This window comes from Drosophila ficusphila, unplaced genomic scaffold, assembly GCF_018152265.1.
Source record: "Drosophila ficusphila isolate 14025-0441.05 unplaced genomic scaffold, ASM1815226v1 contig_791, whole genome shotgun sequence".
Classification (NCBI taxonomy): Eukaryota; Metazoa; Arthropoda; class Insecta; order Diptera; family Drosophilidae; genus Drosophila; species Drosophila ficusphila.
The window spans coordinates 3,708,222-3,726,676 of record NW_025064737.1 but is presented as its reverse complement, the minus strand read 5'-3'; the positions used below and the strand labels follow the sequence as shown (position 1 = coordinate 3,726,676).

Below are 18,455 nucleotides of genomic sequence, written 5' to 3'. Positions count from 1 at the left end.
AAAATGTCTTGTTTTTATTTATTTTATTTTTCGATAAAAACATTAGTAATTTTAATGTTATTCCTAAATAATGGAATTTAAATGGAATACTTTGAATTGTATCCAGACAGCTTCAGTTCAGTTCCAAGAACAAAAACAAAACTTACCCGCTAATAAAGAAAGAGTTCCCCATTTTTGATAGTACAAAATATGCAATGCTTTGTTTTGTAGTATGTTTATCTATTTATTTATTTGTATACCCATTAATGAGTTGCTTTTGGTGAGGAGAGAATTCTCATTGGAAATATAAAAAAAATATAAATCGAATGACAGGCACACAGATGCGGACTTAATTAACTCGAAATGGATGTTGTTTTACAGATAAATAAACGAAATCGGGAAAATATACACTTTATTTTTTCTGCAGTTTTTCAATGTTTGGGTTTGCCTTAATTGACATATTAATTGTCGTTTATTTGAGCAGCCAGTAAGGATGAAACCAATGGTAGATATCAAATGAAATAGTTTGTTGATGCAATCTGAATTCCCTTAGAGCTAGGTTTGGTTACAAAATGTTTGTGTTTTAGTTCGATTTGGCATTCAATGAAATTAGATAGAAACTATAGTCTATATGTATGTGTATATTAGAGTTGATATTTTAGGTTGATTTCCTCTAAGTGGATACTTTTAGTTTATGCTCGGTTACAGTACAACTAGGCTATCGTAGAGCGGTTACAAAATATATCATATTTCATAGACACGGAGGCGAACCATTCTCGATCCCATTGGGAATATTCCTGTTTTCATGGTTTGCTTTTATTTAAAAGTAATAACGATTGTCTTTAGAAAACTAAATTCACGTACTCGATGCTTATTCCATAGTTATGTTTACATCATCGCTAGTTTTACTAATATTCCTTCAGAATCTATATTCTAATTATTTCTTTGATTTTTAAAAGGAACATCATGTACACATATTTCTAAGTAGGTATGTATCCTACGTTTAGTTTAATTGAAAACTCGCACTAGCGGAACAAAGAAATCAGCCGGAGTATTCAGATCAGATATACAGATGAAGTAATTCTATATAATGCTACTTTCGAATCAATTCGAAATATTAAGTTTGAGTTTTTGGTTTTTAGTTTTAATGAGATTGTTTAACTCTTATGTTACAAGCATCTTTTACAATTTTGACTTTTGCCTTACAAATTATGATTTCATTTGGTAAAGTAAAGAAAAAGGTAAAGAAAACCGTCAAGAATAATCATTTTAAATAGCAAATCAATAAAGCAACCAAATATCCATGTCCATCTGCCTGTCTAGTTGCTAAATTAAAATCAGTCAAATAAAGAACAATTTGAAAGGATCCTGGACCACATGGTTTTTGTAGGCGGGTATTATAATGTCTGAAACTTTGTGAAAGGCCTTGTTGCTATTGCCCTCAGTTGTTAGGTCGAAACGGTGAAGATAAGAAAAATATATTGTGAAGCTGTTAAAGTGGTTGAAAAAATGTTGGCAATTTTTTTAGTATACAAGAATGGATTTCGTGATGTAAAAGTCTTGACGAGATCTGAATTTTAAATAAAATTTTATAAAATGTTAACACATTACAAAGAAAAGAATCCGACCTGCAATTATTTATAAGTAATTGTCACTTAAAAATTCAGACATAAATCTATTTTTTTTTAGGATTTCAGAAATGTTAATACAATTTTGTAAAAAATGTTACTTTTCCAGATTTACAATATCAAATTTACTTCGATCTGGCGGTTATAAATTTAGCAGGTATGCACTAAAAAAAATGAATACGAATATGAAAATTCAGATATAAAGCTTCTGTTTCTAACACATCGAGTTTGACACCTAATTTGCCGACATTGTATGAATGTGTGATGAAGTTAGCTTTATATTGGGTTAGAGTTGATTTATAGTTAGTTAGATCGATAACGGATTTTATACCACTAGTACCAAAACAATTTTTCTATAAGTTTTTAACGATAAGAGGCCCCTGACCCCTGATTATCCCCAAATCAAGGAATATTATCCCGATTCTCATCTACCAAATCACAAACCAAATCAAACCAAAAGGAATAATAGATGGACATGACTATGTTGACTAAGTTGTTGATGCCTTTCTTTTAGGTTCAATACACAAAACAAATATTTTTTAAATTTTAGTCAAATGAATTGTTTTCAACTATTATGGTAACACAAAGTAAAACACCGGAAACCAAGTTGACTGCGAGTGTAAGTAAGCCTGATTGCATCTAAGGTCTACGTATTTTGCTATGGACAATGGACAGTGACATTTTGAACTAATGCTCAAATAAATTGTACTTTCATTTGCAGCTGGAACTGTGCTGCCGTTCATCGAGGTACTTTGCTTTCCACATCACAACATTTTCAAATCATTGACATTCATAAACTCACACTTCACTCTGGGATGAGGTGATTCCGTGGGGTGGTGCAGGCAGTTGGGGAAGGGTACTCCATACACAATTTTCCTCTCTACAAAATACTTGGATTTACTACTTTTCGAAGTCCGAGATATTAGTTGGCTTTCAAAACCATTTAACTTTTGTCAATTTATGCATTGCAAAAGACAACCTAGGAACTGAGTAACTAAGGTTTGACGAATTTTGGCACTGACTCAAAACTTTATCAATGAAATCCCAATGTGGTGTTAGACCCGTAATCGGTAATCGGTAATCGGTTATATCGGTAATATTGTGCGTTTCAATTTCTCCACTGCCGCACTCTCACCCGTTTCAAGGAACAAACGTTTCCATCTGGAAGAGTGGCATGAAACTGTGAAATGAAACACTGGAAACAGTGGCATGAGTGCTTAAGTGGAGCAAGGGCGTTGTAGCACACTTCCCCGCGAAACCCCAACCCCACACACACATACTCACACACACACACACACACAGAATTGCACATTCAAAGTGGGTTCGGATGAGACCTAAAGCTTTGACCGCAGCCCCTTGCCCGGGGCTTAGATTGTGCCCTATCTGCTCAGCAGCTGCTCCACGTTGAGGGTCAGCTCCGGGCCGGACCGGGGACCGTTGTTGTTGTCGGGCGCCGTCTGCGAGCTGGAGCCGCTGCTGTGGGCGTACTGCCCGTTCAGGGTCCGCGAGGGGGCGGGCGAGGCGGGGGCGGAGAGCTGCGGCGGGCTGAGGGGCGGCAGCGGCGGCGACTGCGCCTCCAGCGTCGAGGGCGGACTGCGGTTGAGGTTGCTGTCCAGGCTGCTGTGGTGCTGCGAGGAGGCCGGCGACAGCGGGATCTCCTCGATCTTCTCCAGGTCCTGGGTGATCGAGGCCGAGTTCTGCTTGTGGGCCCGCGTCAGCGTGCTCTTCGGACTGCGGGAGGTGTCGTGCAGCAGGGGTATGTCCAGCATGGAGCACTTCGTCCCCCCCGCCGCCGCCTGCTCCCGCCAAGGAAGCGTAGGTGGTGGCCTGCAGGGAGTGCTGGTGGTGCTGGTGGTGTTGCTGCTCTCCCTTCGCCTGCTGGTCGTCGCGGTCCAGGCTGAACTGCCGACGCAGCAGGCGACTGGAGCCGGGCTTGCTGTCGAACCGGGCGGCTCCCCCGCCGCCGCTTCCGGATCCGACCGCCGAGATGCAGGCGCTGCCGCCGCCGCCGCCTCCTCCCTGCCCGCCGCCCGTCCCGCCCCCCGCACTGCCATAGAGGTACTTGCCGTCGTAGAACTGGGTCAGGTTGCTCTCGCTGGGACTGAGGCATTTGTAGTGGTTGTACGGCGAGCTGAGGTCCATCAGCTCCTCGATCTTCTTGTAGAGGCGCGAGCTGGAGCCGCCCGTGGAGCTCGGCAGCCGGTTGAAGCTGTTCGGGTTGAGCAGGTTGTCCGGCGGCATCTCGGAGAGCTTCCGCGACTGCGGACTCGTGCTGCTGGGCGTCGCCTTGCCGGGAAACTCCGGACAGAGGGTGGCGTTCGGGCTGATGGTGTTGGTTGAGTTCGAGTCCAGCGAGTACGAGTTGGGCAGATTGGCCCCGGAGCCGAGGTCGGCGTTGGTCGGCGGCGTTATCTCGACCTTCACCTCCACGGACTCCCCGGCTAACGAGGAGCTCTGCGACGAGGAGGGATTCGTGCTCGTCCGGGACTTGTTGGCCTGCGCCTTCAGGGTGATCGAGTTGCGGATGAGGGACTCATCCAGGCTGTTGGAGACCGTAAAAGAGCGTTACTACATCGGACTGGGAGAGGGAGGCTTCAACATACCCGTGCGACTCCCTAATTAAGTTGGTGGAAAGCAGGTGTTGAAAGGTAAATATTCGGTTAGTGCAAAAATACGTTCAGTATTCGCATTGTGGGTAAGCCAAAATAATGCTAACATATTTAATTTATGAAGTGAAACTGAGTTCTTATATGTTAATTAAAGGATTAAATTCTGATAAAAGAGTTAGGAATTTTAGTTTTCTCGAGTTTTATCCAAGAAATCGTTTGTCAAGCAGCAGTGAATTTAGATGATTTTAAAGCGGAACCCTTTGGTACAAAATGGAGTTGAAAGCTAAAAATTAATTTCCGAAAACTTAAACATAATATTATAATAAAAAAGTATTACTGTTTATTAGTTAAAACCATCATGACTAACAAATTTAATATATGCTTATTTGGGCTAATATTCAAGGAAAGTAAAAAGCAGTAAAACTACACGAAAACAAGAAAGGAAACCAGCTCCGGCAAACCGAAGTTTGTATACCCTTGCAGTCATCAAATATGTCGATTAAAGTGCATAAAGGCTAAACAACATCGGAGCTATGACGACTTTTCTATTAATTTTCCACATTTTCGACTATTGTTCTGGTAGTTAGAGTTATCCGATTTTGATCAAATTTAATCCGAAATTTAATAGTGGTTAGAAAACGCCATCTGGAAAAATTCGAGTCGATCTGATCAAAAACAACGGCGTGAGAATTTTTTATTTCATTCTCTCGTATGGGAGCTATCCGATATAGTCGGCCGATCCAGCCCGTTCCGCCTTATATACTGCGTGTAATAACTACACAAATTTTGGGAAAGTTTCATCAAAATAGTTTGAAAACTGAGAGACTAGTTTATGTAGAAACAGACAGACGGACAAACGGACAAACGGACAGACGGACAGACGACAGACTTGCAGATGTATTTCGATTCAGATGGTGATTATGATCAAGAATATGTATACATATTTAATATTTCTAACTGAAATTATAATATCCTCTGCTCTGTTCAGATATTTCAGATATATCTTCTTAGATTTTGCATGATGTACTCACCCAATAGGAGGTGGTGCAGGGAGCGGCTTGTCGAACCCCTTCTTCCCCAGCAGCCAGAAGGTGTTCATCATGCCCTTGCCCTTGATGTCGATGAGGCCCCTTGGCTCGATGGCGTAGCCACCACGAGCTTCGAGTCGGTCCCTGGTCTCCTGGGACATGTGGATTCGCCAGGAGGACCCTTTAAATCATAGATAGAGGTAGGAATATGTGGTGATGGGGAGATTGCCTCTGCCCTTACCTGTGGACTCCATCCGCGAAGCCGTGTTGACCGTGTCGCCGAACAAACAGTACCTGGGCATCGTGAGGCCCACCACGCCTGCGCAGCAGGGACCCGTGTGGAGCCCGATCCTCAGCTGCAGTGGCACTCCGGGTAGGTGCTTCACGTTGAAGCGACCACTCTGGTGCAGCAGGTCCAGGGCCATGGTGGCTATCTGCTCGGCGTGATCGGGAATCTTCACTGGCAGCCCGCTCACCACCATGTACGCATCGCCAATAGTTTCCACCTGTTCGAAGTAAAATAAGCAGAGGAAATATAAGTTAACTAATCAACAACTTGAACTAGACTACAACTATTATTACTTATGTAGCAAGCAGCCCTATGTACATATATGTACCTATTATTAAGCACTGCTTGATAAGCAGTTAACGTTATTGTGTATCCCTTAAGTAAGTCATCCTCTATGTCCCCCTTACTCCTTTAAGAAACACCATGTAAACCCATCTCTAAGTATGTACGTCTTTCTCTTGCACATACGAGATTGTGAAATAGGCTAAGCATTAACAGAGATGATGAAATAAAGATCACTTTTGCTGCGACCACTGAAGAAACAAGACCCTGATTGTATCACTACACTTACTGTATATATATATATATATATATATATATATATATATATATATATATATATTACTATTATTACTTGAACACAATCACTCACCTTGTACACATTGTAGGCATTGATCGTGGCATCGAAGATCGTGTACAGATCGTTGAGCAAATCCACAACCTGCACCGGACTGCAATGGGCTGCAATTGTTGTAAAACCAACAATGTCGCTGAAGTATATGGTGACATCGGAGAACTCTTCTGGGTCGACGGCCAAGCCCATCTTCAGCTTCTCAGCAACCGAGCTTTGGGTTGGAGTGCGATTATATTTTATGCTAATTAGAAGTAACTACTATAGATCTCACCTTGGCAACATGCGATTCAACAGCTGTTCAGTCTTCTTTCGTTCGATGTCCAGTTGCTCGGTGCGCTCCCGAATCAACTCCTCCAGGTTGTTCGAGTACTTCTCGAGCATTTGGAACATGGTGTCCACAAAGTTGACCTTGCGTCCGTGGTTCAGCATTTTGAAGCGCTCGTAAACTCTAAGAGGCGTCAATAAAATATGAAGTGGTGTTACTAGTGTTACTAAAGGCCAAGGTATCGTACACTGGAAACATGAGCTACTGCTGTTTGAATTATCTTAAAAGGTAGTAGAGAGTAGTAGAGTTGTGGTCTCATAAGTGTAGCAAGCAGCCCTATGTACATATATGTACCTATTATTAAGCACTGCTTGATAAGCAGTTAACGTTATTGTGTATCCCTTAAGTTAAGTCATCCTCTATGTCCGCCTTACTCCTTTAAGAAACACCATGTAAACCCATATCTAAGTATATACGTCTCTCTCTTGCACATACGAGATAGTGAAATAGGCTAAGCATTAACAGAGATGATGAAATAAAGATCACTTTTGCTGCGACCATGGAAGAGAAAAGACCCTGATTGTATCACTACACTTACGAGTTGAAGTCGGGTCGCATGTCGGGCTGCTCGGCCCAGCACTGGCGCATGATGTTGATGGCCTCCGGCGGAGCGGCCCCCTTGGACACGGAGGGCCGGATCAGAGGTGGGGGCTTCTTGATCTTGGCGATGATCTCCTCGGGCGCCAGAGAGAGCATGCAGTAGGGCTCGCCCCGGACCACCACCTCCTGCATGATGATCCCGAAGGAGTAGACGTCGCCGAGCTGCGTGCCCAGGTGCACCCGCCCGTGCTGGTGGTGGTGGTGGTGCTGCTGCTGGTGGAGCTTCATGCTGCGAAGCAGCTCCGGGGCCGTCCAGAGCAGCTCCTTGGCGCTCCGGGGCCGCGGCGTCAGTCCCTGCGTCTCGTAGAACGAGTTCAGGCCGTAGTCGGTGATCTTGAGGACCCACCGGGCGTCCACCACACAGTTCCTGGAGGTCAGGGCCCCGTGGACCCGCAGTGGGGAGGTGTGCAGGTACCGCATGCCCCGCACCAGGTCGGTGAGTAGGCTCAGCCGGAAGGACCAGTCCAGCTTGATCTCGTCCATGATCAGGACGTCCTGCAGCGAGCCCCTGGAGCAGTAGTCGAACACCATGGCCGTGCGGTGGGGGTCGGACAGCCAGCCGATCAGCGGGTTGATGTTCTCGTGCCTCAGCCCGTGGGCCATCACTAGCAGGTCCATCGCCTTGGAGCGCAGCTCCGCGGAGCCGTTCAGCTGCACCTCCTTCAGCTGGACCAGGTCGCCGTTGTAGCGCGCCCTCATGTCCAGGTGGGCGGGGTTGTGCCTGGCCAGACTGCCCGCGGCGGAGGATCCGCCCTTCCCGTTCGCCGTGGCCGTGATCGCTCCCGCTGAACTGCCCGGTGCGGCTGCCCCCGGAATGACGAAGCCCAGGTTCTTCAGGGAGCCAATGGAGCCCTTGAGGAGGTCGGGCTTGTCCACCTCCGGGCCGCCGAACTCCTGCAGCTGCTGCAGCCAACAGCAGAGCATGGCCTCTATGCCCTCGTCCACCTGAAATCATAGGTAGGTTGGATCCGAGGGACAGAAGGAAGGGGCGGAACTCACCCTTCGCGAATCCACGGGAAAGACGAAGTCGCTGGCGGAAAGGACTATTTTGTTGGGTCCCTTGGAGAGACGCTTTCGTAAGAAGTAATTTCTGCAAATTGAAAATATGTTTAAATACCTTTTGAAGCTTCGGTTTTAATATATAAAGTTCACTTTTCAAAAAAGAAAACGTTATTAAAACAAGAAAGAAAGCTACCTTTGGCAAGCCGAAGCCTATATACCCTTGCAGTCATTAAATATGTCGAAGAAAATACATAAAGGCTAAACAGCATCGAAGCTATGACGATTCTTCTATTCATTTTCCATATTGTTCATATGACAGCTATATGATATAGTCGTCCGATTTTGATGAATTTAATTTAAAATTCAAGAGTCATAAGAAAACCTTATATTCCAAAAACCATGATTGTCTGGTGAAAAACAACGATGTTATAATTTTATTTCCGTTATTTCTATATAGATATTTCGATCTTTCCTATGGCAGCTATATGATATAGTAGTTCGATTTTTATGAATTTTTATGAATTTTTTTTGTTTCTTTGGCAACTAGATTGTATGGTCGTAGGTTTTTAATGAAATTTATTCAAGTTTGTTAAAAAAATTTTTATTCGAACAATTACGCTTGTACTATATAAACAAACGCGTAATAATTTGATTTCTTTTTAATGGTTATTTAATTAAATATTATTACGTCTAAAAAGCGTCTGCAAATAAAATGATTTCTGCAGCATCCTGAATTTGTGGCAAATCTTGTTTTAATATGCACAGCTTGGGTCCACACTTTTTGTTACACCTTTCGAGGGCGTGATTTCCCACCTTTGTTCACTGCGATCTGCATTTATTACCCTACCACCGTTTATGCATTACCCCGAAAATACGACCCCCGGGTCAATGTGGTGAGACCGTAAAAACTTTGACCTTCTGTTGCCCCGGACTGGTCCTGCTCCTGGCCAGAAACCAGGACTCGAACAAAAAGGGGAGCCTGCGAAACCGCTAATTCATGCAGCGATTGTTATGCTAGAAGTTTGCCACGTGGACACAACTAAGTTGGGTTAAGTGTATTATAGGGGCATTAATGGCCTGCCCCTGCCTGCTGCCTGAGGAAAAGAACTATTTCCGCACACGTGTACCGGGTCTTAACTTGATTTCAAACTTACCCAACCCAAAAAAGGAACTCTGTTTAGTTAAGAGGCCTCTGTCTGGCAGAACTTTTTGGCAGAACTTAATGAGCTCTAACGTAATTATCATAAACATAATAATTATAATTTTAAATATCAACGTTGCCACTTAAATGTGCATAAAAAACCAAGACCCTTTTTCATAATTTTGTTTTTCTATTTGGGCCTAGCGTTACTACCAAATATATACAGCATCGGGTCCAAGGAACCCATTTTAGAAAATGGTTTTATTACATGAAAACTATGGATAATTCGATACCAGTTTTCAAGTTTCAGGTTGAATAGTTATTTTTTGAAAAAGCTTTTATATTTTTTAATAAAATATCATAATAGTTTTTAAATAACAAAAAAATAGGTAAACTGATACGGCTAATCGTTTTAGTTTTACTTCCTGATTACTAAAATAATTAAAACGGGAATAGACGATTCTTTTACCAAAACTGAAATGTGCGAAGCCGCACCGACGACAGCGGGGGTAAGAACCGTTGCCGCAACGACGCCATTTCATAGAGACATTTTATATGGCATTGCCGTTTTCGGTATACATGTGTTCTAAGAGTGAGCAAGAGAGGGAAATTCAGGAATATCCCTTTTCCATTCCTACACACATGATTGGTAATTGCCACAATTCACTTGTGAACAGCCAGAACTGCAGGGAATGTACAAATTTCATATTGCTCAGCCATAGGACGGAGGTCTAATTGCATATTTAAACGGTATTTAAATTTTAAAAAGTTGCCTTCGCATAAATTTGAATGTTTTTGTTGGGTGTTTTTTCGCGGATTATACCAACACTTTATCATGCCCGAGGGTGTTTAAACATTGTTGTTCTAGAGCTCCTTTTTTGTTTCTGCCCCGGTTGCGTGCTTTCTCGTTTTCCCTCACAGGTGTGGCCTTCCTGGCCTGGCTGGTCAGTTGTTGGTTTATTTTGGATTCCCTTTTTGTTCCGTGTCGCTCTCGCTAATTAAAACTTCATGAGTTGCACTTTAGCTGTCGGGGCTGCAAAAAAACTTTGCCTAGTTGCGGTTTAAAGTTGCCAGCAGTGTCAACTAGTTTAAATCAAATAATTTCAGTAGCGCTTATTGCGGGTCTGGGTTAATCGGGGTTTGGGCATTTACAACAACAGTACGTGTTGTCGGCATGTCAAACAGTTAATGATTTGCCCCACCGCACTTGGCGTGTTTTTGCATAAATGTCATCTGCCTGGTGACGGGTGTGTAGTAAAGCGCTTTAATGGAGGCAATTAATTAATTAAACGCTTGTCTTAATGGCGCAACCATTGTATGTCACTGAATTTAACCGAAGAGCGAGTGGAGTGTGCAGTCGGGTATTGATTTTCTGAACTTGATTTTTGCCAAACCGCAGACTGCAAAGTTATGTGAACTGCGCTATAGAAACTATATACTAATTGGCTTAAATCAGTTTAAAATTTCACTCTAAAAAGAAATCAACAGCTTTTTTTACTGTATCAATTTTTAAAGCATTATTGAAAATAATTGCAATAAAATAGTTTACAAAATAAAATAAAAACCATGTAGTCGAAATTAATGAATTTATTAAGTTGTAGATTAAGTTAAATGAACAATGATTACCAACAATGAGTACCTACTACTTATAAATAGATTGCAGTGCAGTAGCTTATTGCATTTTTTCTTAACAACCAAAAATGTAAAAAGCTTTAAAATTCCTTGAGGGAAAACAATCGAAAGCAATTAAAAAGGGAAGAGAGCGGAAACTTTGGTTTGTGTGTCAATTTTAAAACATTAATTCGGGGCTTGGATATGAAAAAGAATAACCTTTTAGGCAAATTGATCATTTTTAGGTTAAAGCAGACCGGAATCCAAGTTTCTTCTTAGTAATTACAAGTAATACAATTCTACTTGAAAGGTTCCATTTTTATCTGGTTATATGTGTGTGACTTAAGTAAAATTATATTAGGTAACTTAAGAAACTGCCCGATCTCCTATTCCCCAGTCACTATCGAACACATTCTCGCCCTATGTCCCGCAATAGTCCTATTTAAAAATACTGTTCTTAAGAACAAAAATGCAACATACTACCTCAGCAACCCATCACAAGAAAACATAAAAATATTAATTGAATTCCTTAAAATTACCAAACTATATAACATCGAAAAAACACATTAAAAAAAAAATTGTAAAATGTAAAATAACAATGTAAATAATAATGTAAATGTAATTGTAATTGTAAATTGTAAACCATTATATCACATAATATAAGTACAGACAGTCGATGGCCTCAGCAGCTAGTACTACAACTTTCTTTAGTTAGTTTAAGTTTTATAAGCTATTCTAACTACAATATAAATAAAAATAAAAAAAATATTAGGTGACACAGCAGGCCGCCAAAATTAGTTTACTTTTTATTTTATTTTCGAAAACATCTTTCCGAATTCAGTCCAGTGTTGCACCAAAATGTAAACCTATCGTAGACGACTCACCTCATGGCGACTCCTGCGGCCACGATGCCCACAACGATGATGGCCAGCAGGCCGACGCAGATCGCCGCGATGGTCCAGCAGATGGCGCCACACTGCCACAAAAGGACGCTGCTGACCAGCAGCCACTCGTCGTAGCCCGGCTGCACGGAGTGGGTGATGTAGGCGCCGCCCGCTCCGCCCCCTGGCCCCCCCCTCGCCGCTCCCCCTGCCGCCCTCGAGGATGAGCAGGGGCCGCCACTTGTAACTGGCCAGCAGGACATCCCTAACGATGTCCAGCACCACGAAATCGTATTTGGGACTCGCTTCGGGGGAGTCCGCTTCGGCGGCAGTGGCTGTGGCCACTACGGCGTCGTAGAGCGGGAAGAGGCTACGATGCGGGAAGAGCTTGTCCAGGCTGTTGTTGCGATGGCGAGTGGGCAGTGGTTCCGAGTGGTTTCCACGCCCCACATTTCCGAGGGGCGTGCGAAAATTCTGCATGGCTGACATCAGGCCGGCCGCGTTGAGGAAGAGCCGGTGCCTGTCGCTCAGCAGCGTCAGCACCAACAGATTGCTGCTGACCACTCCGGCGGACGAGCTCGTGTTGCCCAGGGTCTCCCTCCTTGCCGTCGTCCCCCCCATCCGCGCCAAATATTTGTAGAACCGGTGCTGGACGTCCAACGAGCTGGCAGCCATGTCGATGAGCAACACTTTGGTGTGCTGCCTCCTCTCGCCCGAGTCCCCCGCATCCTTCTCCGCCTGCCGCGCCCACTCCGCCCCGATGGAGGCGAGCAGGCGTGTGGTGCTCGCATCGCTCAGCGGGGCGGTGATAATAATGGCTGAAAGTCGACACCGAATGAAATGAAAGCTTAGTCAGTTTGAGTTTGGTTCGCTTTGGGAATGCACTTTTCAAGCCAAAATCAAAAATTCATTTACGATTGCATTCTCGCATTTAAGCTGCTTGTTTTGCGGTGATTTAAGTTTAAACTAAGGTATGATTTAAGTATATAAGTTGATGCACTCGCACTTTTAGAACCGTTTACATGATTTTTCGTAAAGTGCGGAAGGTTGCGATACTCACCTTTGCCCGGCTTGTCCAGCGAATGCAGCTCACGTATTGTCCTGCCAATTTCGATGCGATACGGCACATGCAAGTTGGCTGCTATGGCCAGTCCTAGGCCCCAATTGTCGTCTGGAAAGTACAGAGAGAGATGGAGGGGATGGTGAGACGAGCAGGGCGGAGGACGTCGAAATTAAATTGCGTTTTTGTGGCACGTAAAGAGTTGGTGTCATGAGGACACACATGACACACACATGACACACACATGACACACACATGACTGTTGCACCATGCGCCATCCCCTTTGGCTTCCGCATTCAGTATTGGGTTTGTAATGAGCGTTTTCATCGGGGCTCTGTATGTGGTTCGCTTATTCGGTTCTATCCGATGGTCACGGAAAAGGGATACGGAACTGGTTTTGGGACTAATTTAAGGACAACGGAGCCAAAGTTTCAAATAGGTTAAATACAGTCAATTCGGTAAAGGACACTTGTTGGGATTTTAAAAGGACAAAAACAGGCGAAAGGTCAATTTTGTTAAGCAGCCGTTCGTTTTGTATTTCCTCAATGTTTAATAACAATATTTAACAACTGGTTTAACGAGCAGGGAATGTATTCATTTTTGATTTATTTTTGGATTAGCTCCATTATAAGTGTTTTCATATTCACTATTAATAAAGTAAAAACCTTTTTGATACCCTTACAATTTTGCATTTGTCATCAGTCAAGATGTTTGAGACAGGTTTGTCTGAAAGGAAACAAATAGACTACAACCAAGCTTCCTTTTTCGGAGAAGGGAGACTAAACGACGACCTCTTAGATGAAACCAATAATTAAGGAAAGATTTACAATCTTGTTCACACTGAATCTAAACTGGTCTAATGCCCAATTCCAGTAGTTTAATAGCCCCAGTTTAAACATTCAACGCAATTTGAAATGGTTTTTGGATCGAATCCCACATATAACTAATAGAATTTGCAGCGGCAGCTCCTGAATCCTGGTTTCGGGGGCTTCTGTGACGGGGTCACCGCCGCCTCCTCCAAGTGGGGTCTGGCCCCCTCGGGCGGCTCGTCCAGCCTGCCCAGCCCGGCCATGAAGCCGCAGTGCTTGCGCGCCTCCCTGGGGCAGGGGCACTTGTCCACAGTGGCACCTGCCACCTTGGCAGCGAACTCCTGCTCCGTGGACGGCGGCCGGAGCACGTACTTGTTGGGGTTGCAGGCCATGATCCGCCAGTTGGGGTGCGGGGCGAGGTAGTCGGTGCCCTTCTCCAGGATCTCCCTGGCCAGCTGCTTGCACACCACGGGGTTGTCCACGGCGGCCATCAGGCGGCTGTCGAACCGCTTCTCCTCCTCCGCCTGGATGCGGCGCATCTCCTTGATCTGGGCGTCCAGATCCGCCTTGTAGCGCATCTGCCGGCACACGGTCATCTCGTGGGTGACCTCCGGGTGGACGAAGCGGTTCTCCATCATCTTGTTCTCGCGCAGCTCGGCGTCGGAGCGGATCCTGCGCTCGTAATCCTCGCAGACCTGCTTCCGCAGGATCTCGTAGCACTGCTCGGCGGCCTCCCGCTTGATGCGCACCCGCTCGGTGATGTTCACCTTGGTGCACACATCCAGCTGGTAGAGGTCGGCGGTGCGCTCGTCCATCATCTTCTCGATGCCCAGCTCGAGGGACTGCATGCGGCGCAGGTAGGCCAGGTACTCGAGGGTGGCGCGGTTGAGGTCCTTCTTGCCCTGGGCGATCCTGGCGCGGGCCTCCGCCTCCAGGCGCTCCGTCTCCCGGCAGAAGGCCGCGTGCTCGGCCTTGTCCGCCTCCCACTCCGTCAGGCGGGCGCAGCGCTTGCGCTCGATCTCCTGGAGCAGCTCGGCCTGGTAGGCCAGCTGGTCCACCGGGGCTGGCTGGTGCTCCTTGTCGAACTCCTCCAGGCGAATCTCCTCGAGCAGCGCGTTGATGACCCGCTCGTCCTCGCTGCGCTCCGCCTCCGCCTCTCTGCGCTTCTCCTCGTGCTCGGCCACCTGGATGGCCAGGACGTGGTTCACCTGCTCCTGCATCTGGCGGCGCCTCTGGTTCTCCTCCGCCTGGTGGCAGTCGAACTGGGCCCAGCGGCGCCGGTTCAGCTCCAGCCAGTACTGCTCCTGCTGGCACTCGCGCCGCTTCCGCCTCTGGTTCTCCAGGATCTGCTCCTCCTGCACGATCTTCGTCTCCACGAGGTCCTGCTGCCGCAGAGCCTCGCGCACCTCGTAGCAGTCGAGCATCACCTGCTGGACGTACTTCTCCTCGAGGAACTGCTTCTGCTGCTTGGCCACCTGCTCCTTGATGGCGTGCAGGTGCTCCTTCCGCTCCTTGATGTCCTGGTCGATGCGGGTCTTCACCGTGTTGGAGAACTCCTCCTCGTAGCGCTTGTCCTCCTCCTCCAGCATCTTCTTCAGCCGGCGGCTGCGCTCCTGCAGCTCCGTGGCGGCCACCTCCTTCGCCTTGGCCACCAGGAGCCCGATCTGCGTGTGCAGACTCTTGCGGTCCGTCCGCGTGATGAAGTTGAAGTGGTCCTCCCCGCGCCCGGAGTTCTGCATCGCGGCGAGATTATCGAAAGTAACTAAAAAAAATGTATACAAGCGGGCAGTGAAAATGCTCTACTAATTTCAAAGGCGGCTGTGGACTGTGGACTGGACTCTGGCAATTTCGTGACGGATAAATCATATAGACTTTCATTTTAAACCTTGTTTTTTTTTTTTAATTTTTCTTTAGTGGGTATCGTATAAGTACACCTCTTACCGAGATACACGAGAAACTCATGACGATCCCTTCCAAACCGACAAATAATCAATTGTGTGACGAGCAATTATTATGGTTTTTCCAACAAATATAGCAATTTCAAGTTCTAACAATTCTTCCCGAACTCCTCTGAAGGCAATTCTCATCAGTTCTCGCCCAAACTATATTGCATTTAATAGTTTTTTTCTTGAGTGTTTATTTTATTAGAACTACTTATTTTACCACAATGTCGTAGTAGTTATATCATACATTAAAAGCTTTATATACTTATAAATTTTGAAAACAAACCAACTAACCAATCTTCTCTTCAATAAATTATAACTACATGTTTCATAAATCCGGATATAATTCTTTCAAAATCTGACTTTTTTACCGTAAATTATTTATAGTGACAATTGAAAATTTTAAAGAAGAATTCTACATCTAGCTATAAACATTTCAAAATTGGTTTTTTTGTGGCGCTTGTGTTTTGTACAGCATACTTTTTAGGGTCCATTCTAAGAAAAAAAGTTTTCAAATTACCGACAACAACAATTTGGGACAGAATTGTGCAGGGACTATAAAAAATGTAAAAAAAAAAAAAAATATATATATAATACCAAAAAAAACACATGAAATAATTGGGAAAATCTATAAAACTTATGGTAATCACAAACCAAATTTAAAGCTCACTATACAGTACAATTTTAATTCTTTGAATTCAGTTTTAACTGTTAAAATATATAACTTTAGCTTTGAAAAGTTAGATCCCTTTTTTGCTTTTACAATTTTAAGAAAAATCAATAAAAACATAACTGATAAATGGGCCCCCAAGGCACACAGGTGGATAAAACTACCTATATCTCTGACCAGAAGACTCATAGATCATAGGAGCTAATGAAAGGTGCATAAAGAGCAATCTCAACCTAAGAGATAGACATGGCATTGTTCAGATTTATAAAGCAGCTATCTCTGCCATAAATTGTGTACTAAAACACACGATAGCGTGGATAAAGGTGGGACAAAGATGGTAATTGATAACTGAAATTAGCTCATCACTCCGGCCTTTCATTAATTTATATTTAAGGTGAAACATGTTATAGAATTATTTAGATTACGGTAACTTAGCCGGCTACATCGTTTTCTTTCCTTACTTTCTGCTTCCCATTAACTCAATTAGCAATGCAGCTGACAACATGCTAATTAACTGAGATGTGAGCTGGAAAACCTTTCCAAAACTCGGAGGCAGCCAAGTGAGCAGGAAAAGAAGCAGAATTTCCTCATTTTCTTAGAGGGCAAAAGAGGAAAAGGGGCAGCGGATGAAGACTTATCCCAAAATTAAACTGAACAGAATTTCAACAACAACTTTCGACGGAGAAGCTTAATACCCTGGAGCAGATCCTAAAAATGAAAAAGGTCGGGCTTGCTACAAAAACATATACATACACTTTAAAATATTTGCCTATTAAAATAACGGTAACCCATATCTCAGTAGTGTAGCAGGCTGGTAGTATTAAGAGCTACCAGATGTAACAGGGTGGTACTTAGTACTGGTAGTATTAAGAGTTACCATATAATTGTTATTGAATAAGTTATCGATAAGATACCATCCATGGCATACCGACTTTTGATAGAGACTTGGAGAACAACGCATGTGTAAAAAGTTTAAAAAGAAAGAAATAAAATAAAGACTACTACAGTAGTCTATACTCTTAAAGAGGGCGTCGGTAGTTTTAAAACAGCTCCAACAGCCCACGAACAGGGTTATATTGAATTGATGTTTACTAAGAACACTCATACTTTCTTTCCATTTCTTGTTAAAGTACAAAACGTCTTTTCATTTTACACTTAGCAGGTGTGGAAAGTGAAAACAGACGCTAGTTCGAGCTGAACTTTAAAAAGTTTCCATAATTTTTTCAATGGACGACTGTGTAAGGGGTCTCATACCACGATTTTATGGCATTCTTTTCTCAATACCGCGTTTATTACGTGGATCCCCAGAGTGGATCCGCCACTGGTGACACAGAACTTTGCCACTGGGACGGGAGGGCGAAGAGCGGGGAGCGGGGAGGCTTCTCGTGCGATTGGCAAGTTCATGTTTGCCCAAGTGCAAAATTGTGCAATTACGCAGCGCAGCAGAAACTGGAAGGACGAAGGCGAGGACGACATCCTGCGATGCTCAGCGTGAGCCTCTGCCATATGCACTCCGGCAGGATTTTCTTTTGTTTCCATTCCGGCACTCTGCCGCACCGAAGACAAAGTTGTGTGGTTGCGTTTTGAGGCAATTTGCATGCTCTCCGCGAGCAATAACAAATACAAATGCATAACTGGCGCACAAAGATAACGGTTCGCGGGTGCCTGTGTGATAAGCAGTTGCAGCTGTCGGGTTTGAAGTCAAAGCAGTGGGGGAAGTGCTGTTTCTGACTCGATTCAGTTCCCTTTCAAGCAGTGGCAGGTACTCTTCATTATGCGATTCCTGCATTAACTACGAACTGGCCTCTCGTGTGGTTAACTTCTCTGCGTTTTCCGCAATGCCAAGGCTTAAGCACACACACACTCACTCGAGGGTTTCTCTATAGGAAATGCGCACACTTAGCGCAACTGTCTGCCGCACCCGCACACACATGCACTCGCACACAGGGCACTCTCACACGCATACGGACGAGTGCTCTTCTCGCTCGTATTTGCATTTGTGCTTTTTCATTTTATGCATTTTAATATTCATGCGCTCGACTCAAAATTTAAATTGCGGCGCGTTCACTCGAAGCTGCTGGGTATGTGCGATTTTCTACGCGCTTAGCGACCAAAAACAGCTGCCAAATTAATGCAGTTTTGAGTCACTAACTGGCTTACATTATTGTGGTCAGTGGTCTATTAAGCAGTAAACAGCAGACCTGTAACCAACAACAATTTCAGAATTCAGTGTCCATAGTGATTAA

The 18,455-nt window shown here is 44.4% G+C and overlaps 2 protein-coding genes across 2 annotated transcripts in view; both read right to left on the bottom strand.

Moving 5' to 3' along the window:
* Window positions 1–374: 374 nt before the first annotated feature.
* LOC108098461 overlaps window positions 375–18,455 on the bottom strand; it is a 43,770-nt gene continuing 25,689 nt past the window's right edge. The window contains 12 exon segments of the mRNA XM_017201366.2: window positions 375–3,397; window positions 3,399–4,149; window positions 4,211–4,222; window positions 5,248–5,425; window positions 5,486–5,750; window positions 6,186–6,378; window positions 6,439–6,615; window positions 7,031–8,037; window positions 8,092–8,182; window positions 11,731–11,903; window positions 11,905–12,545; window positions 12,788–12,898. Coding sequence (XP_017056855.2) covers window positions 2,987–3,397; window positions 3,399–4,149; window positions 4,211–4,222; window positions 5,248–5,425; window positions 5,486–5,750; window positions 6,186–6,378; window positions 6,439–6,615; window positions 7,031–8,037; window positions 8,092–8,182; window positions 11,731–11,903; window positions 11,905–12,545; window positions 12,788–12,898 — 4,010 coding nt within the window. The 3' untranslated portion in view covers window positions 375–2,986.
* LOC108098604 (trichohyalin) lies at window positions 13,617–15,443 on the bottom strand. The gene has a single exon (XM_017201666.2). It carries the CDS (start codon window positions 15,333–15,335, stop codon window positions 13,731–13,733), a length of 1,605 nt encoding a protein of 534 aa, XP_017057155.1. The 5' UTR covers window positions 15,336–15,443; the 3' UTR covers window positions 13,617–13,730.